This window comes from Crocuta crocuta, unplaced genomic scaffold (genome assembly GCF_008692635.1).
Source record: "Crocuta crocuta isolate KB4526 unplaced genomic scaffold, BGI_CrCroc_1.0 scaffold84, whole genome shotgun sequence".
In the NCBI taxonomy this organism is placed as follows: domain Eukaryota; kingdom Metazoa; phylum Chordata; class Mammalia; order Carnivora; family Hyaenidae; genus Crocuta; species Crocuta crocuta.
This window is the reverse complement of record NW_027530213.1, coordinates 7604450-7612607: the sequence shown is the minus strand read 5'-3', so window position 1 is coordinate 7612607 and position 8158 is coordinate 7604450. Positions and strand designations below refer to the sequence as shown.

The following is an 8158-nucleotide window of genomic DNA, read 5'->3' as shown; positions in this document are numbered from 1 at the left end:
GGGAAGAGCACAGCTAGAAGAACAGATCTATTCTGAACTCAATTAATAGTCACTAATGGTTTGGTTTGATTACCACTTCTCAACTGGGGTTCCTCAAGAGAATCAGCCTCAATGCCCTAAGGTGTCCATTTTATGAAATAAATTAGCTTATCTTTAATGCATCTAGAATTAACTTAGCTGGTATGCATCTAGGTATGTTCCATCTTGGGAGAATAGGAAATTAGTCACTCAAATCATTTTCTACATGGTTAATTCTCTTGCAGAAGCCAGACTGTGAAAGGCTGGGGCGAATGGTCAGAGACTTGGAAGGAATGTGGGGATGAGGGGTATGGATAGACTCAGAAGAAGCACAAGGAGGGAGGTATTTGTGTCTGTGTGACTACTCCCTAGTCCACCCCGTCCCACCAAAAAGGATGCTCTCAATGACCAGGTGGATAAGATGACTTATTCTATGGATACCAGTTTACCTCTTTTCTCCAGCTACTTCAGTGTTTACACAGTGAGCTACTGAACAAAGTAGTCATGGTGTCAAGGATGAAAGTTTTGCATGGACTCAACAATGTGGACTTCCTCTCACCAAAACTGATCTTTTTAGTGCCCAACCTGTCAGAGACCAGTGTTGATCCCCTAATATAAAACATTCTCTGGAGGACCAGCCATGTTCCTTATAGTAGATCCTTCCCATCAATATGAGGAAGCTATTTGTCCTCACTGGATAAGCTAGATGCTTATACTATGGATTTCTTTCCGTCTGTGATGGTTAATTTTATGCATCGACCTGACTAAGGTAAGGGAAGCCCAGAGAGCTGGTAAAATATTATTTCTGGGTGTATCTGTGAGGATGTCTCCCATAGGGGTAAGATCACCCTCACCAATATGGATGGGCACCATCCAATCTGTTGAGGGCCTGAACAGAACATAAAGGAAGAAAAGGGGTGGATGCATTCATTCTCTCTGCTTGAGCTGGGACATCTGTTTTCTCCTGGTTTTTATTGCTATTGTTTTTCCCCAGTCTAGGATTCAGTAAAGATTGTATATTATGTTAGTTGTCATAGCTATTTAGTTTCCTTCATTCTAGGACCATCTCTCTCTCTCTCTCTCTCTCTCTCTCTCTCTCAAAAATAAGCAAACATTTTTTTTAAGCAAACATTTTTAAAAAATCATGAGTTGGTGATACATTAAGATCCAAACCCAGCTGCTACTGTTCCTCCCCTTGTCTCATATTTCCTACTGTTAGAGCTCTGGGTCTCCAAAACCTTCAATATATTTACTCTTTTACACAATCCTATAATAACACCAAATCGTTTTAAAATTGTGCCAATACTGCTACTAACAAGCCTACTAAGTCAAGTTCATAATTTCTTTGCAGGTTTTAAAACTAATATTGTTTTATATCTTCTATTTGAAAAATTTTAAAATAAATGTGACAAAATGTTTATATTTGTCAATTCTGGATGATGATTACATGAGTGTTGGTTATATTATTCACTTTTTTTCTTTTTAAAGGTTTTTATTGAAGTAGAATGTGATAAAGAAAAGTACATTTTCTCTAGGTGAATGACTAGATGAATTTCTACTAGTTGACGTATGTGTGTTTGTGGGGGAAGGTGTTTCTCTATGGGAGATATAAAAAAGTAGAATTGGCTTCTAGCTTGTTTGTTTTTAAGACACATTCCTAAATTGTACATGAGAGTGGCTGTATCAGTTTATTCTCCCACCAACATTAAATGAGAATATCTATTTGCCTACAAGTAAGACTGAACTTGATGGTCAGTAAGTTTTTTCTGCCAATTAAATAGATGAAATACCATTGTCCCATTGCCTTGCTCTTAGTAGAGGTAATTTTTTATTCAGTCATTGGCTGTTTGAGTGTCATCTCATGTGAGTTGCATGTTTATTTATTTCCCTAGTTTTTAATAGGTTGTTGATCTTTTTTCTTTCCCATATTTTAAAGTTGTTTTGTAGTTTCATTTTAATATTATCCAACTTAACATTAGGATGTTGGTTACAAGATTAGGCTGTAGCTTTAAACAGTAAGCCCTTATTGCAGCATTCATTTCTATAAAAATACTCTTTAAAAAAAGGTTTATTTATTTATTTTGAGAGAGAGAGAGAGAGAGAAAGCAAGTACAGGAGGGACAGAGAGAGGGAGAGAGAGAATCCCAAGCAGGCTCTCTACTGTCAGCACAAAGCCCTCCCCATGCAGGGATCGATCTTATGAACTGTAAAATCACGACCTGAGCCAAAATCAGACACTCAACTGACTGAGCCACCCAGGCACCCTATATAAAAATACTCTCATTGAGTTTTACCTATTGCAAAACTGATGTATATTTACTCAAAAAATTTTAGGAAATCAAGATACCCAGGAAGGAGAAAATGATAATCCCTTTTAATATCATCACCCAGATATAATAGCGTTAATATTTTACTATGTATCCTTCTCATCTTTTTTGTTTTACTCTGTACAGCATTTATTAAATTTCTTTCCCTTTTCCCATGGATTTGTGATTTTATTCTTAATATGTACTGAATTTTTAAAATGCGGAAACTGTTTTAAGCTGTCCTTAGCACTTTTATTTGTCTGCATGGATTGTAGGCTTATTACTTAAATTGGTGAACTTGACAATGCACTGTGCTCTCCACAGAGCCAGCTCTCTTTCTTGGAGGCTAGCTACATCAGGTAGCCTGATGACACTTGTGTGTCATTTGGAGTTCTGTCTCTGGACTTAAAAATTGGGGGGCGCTTGGGTAGCTCAGTCAGTTGAGCATCTGACTCTTGATTCCAGCTTAGGTCATAATGCCAGTGTTGTGGGATTAAGCCCCACATCGGGCTCTGTGCTGCCTGTGGAGCCTGCTTGAGATTCTCTCTCTCTCTCTCTCTCTCTCTCTCTCTCTCTCTCCCTCTCTCTCTCCCCCTCCCTCCCTCCCCCTGCCCCTCTCCCCTGCTCTCTCTCTCTAAAATGAAAAAAATTTTTTTGATAGCAAAAGGGCTCAGCATAAAACAAAAAGGCCTCTTTGCATCATTTTTCCTGTAACAAATCAAATCAGATTTACAAATGTCCTCCTGTAGATTCTGGAGAAATAGATCCAATAGTTATTAGAGAGTATCTCTGGGAAATTGATTCCCAGGTCCCATTTTTAATTTAATGTGTGTAAAATGCTATTAATAGCTTTCTTGATTCTTTTGTTCCTTCCTTCCTTTCAGGAGCCCTTCATGGGTATACTCAAGAACTTTAACACCTAATTCTTTTCTGTCATGAGGCCTTAGATTCCTCACCCCTTTCCGCCCAATCTCCCACCTTAAGGGCTTTTGGGATCATGATTACAGATGATTACAGTTGCAGAGTGGGTTACCACATGGAAGAAGAGTGCAAGTGTCATAAATTTCTCCCCTGTAGCTCTGAAAAATGAGGAATTTAGACATATCAATACTGCAAGTGACCTTCTGCAACCCCAAAGTCATGGTCTTCACCCCATTCCTTCTGCATCTCTTTCTACCAGTCACTGGGGTGCTGGGGCACTCTTGCACTGACTCACCAGAACTGACTGTTAACTTTTCAGGAATCTTGCAAGCTGGTTGTTTAATACAGACATTATTAAAAATTAAATTATATGAACGTATAAGTGAATAACATAAAACCAAAGATAATCCTCAAAACTCACCACCTTCTCATTATTTCCTCTTGAGATTACTAGCGCCTATTGCATTGTGGGTAGAAATGCTATATAATCCCATCCTACTGCGCCTCTTTGCTCACCTCTGTGTTCCATTATCTGTCTTGGTAGCTTGAAATTGGTTGTGATGTCAGTAGTTGCACCACTGAAATTGGAAAACACTGCATATCGGAGTTTGATTTGTTGTTTTGTTGAGCGTGCTGGAGAAAATGTTAACAATGCAGACTGAACTTGAAAGTGCATCATGTCAGTAGCCATAACATTCCGAATAGGCCTCCAAATTAAGGGAATATTCCTCCAGTAGTTGAAAAATATCATTCGATTCAGCGAAGAAGTTGCTTTCATCATTGGCTGACAAATGACATTCCCACAAAAATCTTTGTTAACTTTCCTCTTACTGCTAGCATAAAGAAAACTATCGACCCAACATTCATGCCAGAACTATACTGACTCATCAATCACAACTCTCAGTTGGCTTCAGACACAAGAGTTTGGCAAAAATCACCTAAAGCGTTCTTTGGGAATTAATTATGTACATAGAATTTACAATAAAGAATGCTATATATTTTATTGTCATTTGGAAATTATGTGCTACACATCATTTATACCAGCAAACTGTATAGTAAATTTGTGTACATATATATCTATGTACTTTTTTGGGGGTGGGCAGGGGAGAGCTAGCTGTTCAACTGTTACCAGCACACCACTGATCAGAGGTGGCAAACGGCTAGCCCCCACCTTAAGGGGACCACTGACATGGTTGGTTTGACCACACAGTGTGACTGAAAGTAGCCAGCCAGCAAACAAGAAAGTGAAATAGTGTGCCAACATTTACAAATTGTGAGATTTCACATAAAAACCTGGAATTCCTAATTTTCTTGAAGGATGGAACCTGGCCCCATGGTATTCTCCCACAGCGACACTCAGTGGGAGCTGAGCTTCCGTGGACCCTTCAGATGGGGTGTGGACTCGAAGTCTGCCACCCTCCCTGCTGCTCCCTGCTGTCTTTCCAACCCTCACCCTGCACTGAGCACCAAGTACCATCTTCCCCACGTAAGCGCTTCTTGCTTGTCCTCCGTCAGCTCAATCCAAACCACATTTTGAGGCCAGAAATCTGGCAACTTCAGGCTTGACTGATTACCATATTAATTTTCCTCATCTATTGATCGAAGTCCCATTGATCTACAATGATTTCTTACGAGAACCACTTACAACGTCTGTGCAAGAGCTTCGAAATGATTCAAAGCCACCAAACGGAAGCAATGCGTATCGGGATGCTCATAATTTCCAACACTTAATTTTACACTTTGTTGATAAAAGCCAATTAAAATTCAGGGGTTTTCTTACATTTTCAGCTACCCATGACAGTAAATATATTTATTATTCATCCTTTCACTTATATCCTTCCTGCCTTCCTTTTTCCTCCTATTTTTTCCCTTGTCTTTTTCTGTCACTTTAATCTTACCTCTCAAGTACAATGTCAGTAATGAGGTCATTACATTATTCTATTAAAAATTCATACTTCGGTTGTCGTTTTGGCCTAATTTAAATACTGACATTATGGACTCATGCTAATTAGCCCAAATGGCCAAATCCCCCACCAATTAAGCAAATGTAGACGTTTCAGGTTATTTCGGTTACCCTATGTTTAAGGTGAAGAGAAAAATGTAGTGAATGTGATCTGAAATCAGCAACCTCAAGATATCCTGTTATTTGATAATAAAACTCTTACCTTTATCACATTATGAATGCAGTCATGTTTCTACTTCCTCCCACATTGGGCTTCGACATTTGTATCATCATCATGGATCCTTTACATTCTATCTCAATGGTAAACTGAGTCTGTGAGGAAAAGTTTTCTTTGTACCCTGGGGTCAGTTTACTTTTTTAAAATTTTTAAATATGTTGCCTCGGTTCCTTCTGTCACCACATACAAGGTCCTTTTGTGTCAACCATGTCTGATAAAGTGTCTTAACTTTCCAGAATTAAACATCCAAATGGACTAAACGTTCTTTTGTCAATTATCTTTTAGTAGTATGAGTGTTTGTGCCCGTAAGAATCACGCTGTAAATGGGGCGTCTGGGTGGCTCAGTCGGTTAAGCGTCCAACTTCGGCTTAGGTCATGATCACACGGTTCGTGAGTTCGTGCCCCATGTCAGGCTCTGTGCTGACAGACAGCTCAGAGCCTGGAGCCTGTTTCAGATTCTGTGCCTCCCTCTCTCTCTGACCTTCCCCTGCTCTCTCTCTCTCTCTCAGAAATAAATTTAAAAAAACCATTAAAAAAAAAAATCACGTTATAAATGATTATTAGGTTCCCAGACTCGATTAGTAGGTCCCCTCTGATTTCTGGAGGGGAAAGAAGAGGGGGAGGAGCCAGGGGAGGGGGAGAAAAAACCAAAGTGATACACCAGGGACTAAGAAGAAGGCAAAGAAAGAAAGAATGAAAGCAAAAGGTATACAAGAGAAACTCCCTGGGTTTAGGCCTTGCTCTAAGCAAAATGTTGAGATCTACGCCATTGGTGTTTGTGTCCCCTGACTTTCTGTGTCTGTATCACACTCCTCAAACTCCAGTGCTCTCATTGGGTCCCCTAGGATCCCACCCTAACCAGGCCTGCTCCTCTCTCAAAACTCCCCTTTCTCAGTGCAGACGCATCTAGCAAGGTCTTGGGAAAATATCAGTCTAAAGAGAACCAAATCATTTTGTGGACCACATAGTCCTAAAGCATCTGAAATCTAGCATTCTCTTCCTAGGGGAAATCCAGTCAGTGTAACAAAATGAAGCAAAAAAAAAAAAAAAAAATTAAGGCAGTGTTTTCAAGGTTGATGGCTTTCTTGGGGAGGCGGGGCGGGGAGCAATCCTCTATGCTGAGTCCCACTACACAGTCTGGACTGCTTTCCCCATTTCCAATCTAACGATTCTCCACAGACTCCCAGGAGCCCAGACCTGGCCTCTAGCTAGCTCACAACACATTCTGGGCTCAAGGAGATTTTTTTTTGTTTTGCTTTGCTTTGCTTTGCTTATTGGGCTTTGTTTTTGTTTGTTTGTTTCTATTTATTTTGTTTTTCAAAACAGCTCCCATGTTGGGCACGGAGTGGAACAGAGAGGGCTGGCTGCGTACACGGCTGTGCTGTGAATGGGGGCCAGGCAGATGGGAAGTTGTGGGTAAGGATACCCATGGCCTTGTTCCCAGGTCCTTTTTCAAGTTATCCATAGTTTGACAAAGTTTCTGGCGGTTGGAACCTTCTACAATGTTAGTAAATGAACGTGACCACATAGCTTTTGTTGCTCAAAATCGGGAAGGTCTCAAAGTAAGAAAAGTGGGGAAGACTGTTGGCGGTGTTGGCAACGTTTTCAATACTGTATGCTTTTAAGGATGACTTCCTGTTGAAAAGTGCCATATCTAAGAACGAGACATACATACACGTCTGCCAGCCTCTGGGTAACCGCACCGGCTTCTCCCTGGGTTCATTCTCCCTGCCGTGGTCAATGAGCAAGCTCTGGTCCGGTGCTGGCCGCTGGGCCTCAGTGCTGATGCGAAGCCGCTTCAGGCCGCAGATAGCCAGGTATTCGGTGGGGAGAGTGTTGGGACCGCACAGAGAAAGCTTCAGGTCCCGGACCAAGGTGAAGTTCAACAAGAGACCCAGTGCGGATGCATCCGTGAACCAGATGGTCAGACGGTCATTGTAGCTGGCTTGCTCTATTGCGGCGGGCAGGACGGTGTTGCAGCTGCACATCAAGTTGGCCAAACTGTAGTCACAGTCCCGGACGTCTGCCGCGCAACTGCAGTTCCGAATGGTGTTTTCCTTTGTGAAGATCAGGGTGCTGTTCTTCTGACCTCCTGTGAAGCAGTCCAGGACAAGGAGGCCCAGGGCGCTGGTCAGCAGGAGGCTGTGCCCAGAAGGTGGGGCCATCCTTGTGTCAGCGTGGGCCAGTAAGTTTGTGTCTCCCCTTCGTGAGCCAGTTCATCGCAATTCACCTGCAACACACATAGGCAGCTGTGTTATTGCAGGCTCTTATCAGAAACATATGGTTCGTGGGGCGCCTGGCTGGCTCAGTTGGTAGAGCATGGTACTCTCAGCCTCGGGGTTGTGAGTTTGAGCCCCAAGTTGGGTGTAGAGATTGCTTTAAAAAATGTGAAGCAGGGGCTCCTGGGTGGCTCAGTCGGTTAAGCATCCCACTTTGGCTCAGGTCATGATCTCGTAGCTCGTGAGTTCAAGCCCCACGTCATCGGGCTCTGTGCTGACAGCTCAGAGCCTGAACCCTGCTTTAGATTCTGTGCCTCCCTCTCTCTCTGCCCCTCCCCTACTCATGCTCTGTCTCTCTCTCTCTGAAAAATAATAAACATTAAAAAAAAATTTTAATATGAAGCTTACGGGAATGGAGCCCCCTCAATAATCCATTATAAACGTTTCTCTCTTGTGGTTCTATCAAAGGCAGGAAATGCATGGAACCCAAGTGCAGAAATGATCTTTTCTCAGA

General features: G+C 41.8%; 1 protein-coding gene across 1 annotated transcript; it reads right to left on the bottom strand.

Moving 5' to 3' along the window:
- Window positions 1–6725: 6725 nt before the first annotated feature.
- Window positions 6726–7620, bottom strand: EPCIP (exosomal polycystin 1 interacting protein). The gene has a single exon (XM_077765422.1). It carries the CDS (start codon window positions 7588–7590, stop codon window positions 6931–6933), a length of 660 nt encoding a protein of 219 aa, XP_077621548.1. The 5' UTR covers window positions 7591–7620; the 3' UTR covers window positions 6726–6930.
- Window positions 7621–8158: the final 538 nt, after the last annotated feature.

Coding starts and splice junctions, on each gene's coding strand:
- EPCIP (XM_077765422.1), bottom strand. CDS start 7,590: ATGGCCCCACCTTCTGGGCACAGCCTCCTGCTGACCAGCGCCCTGGGC.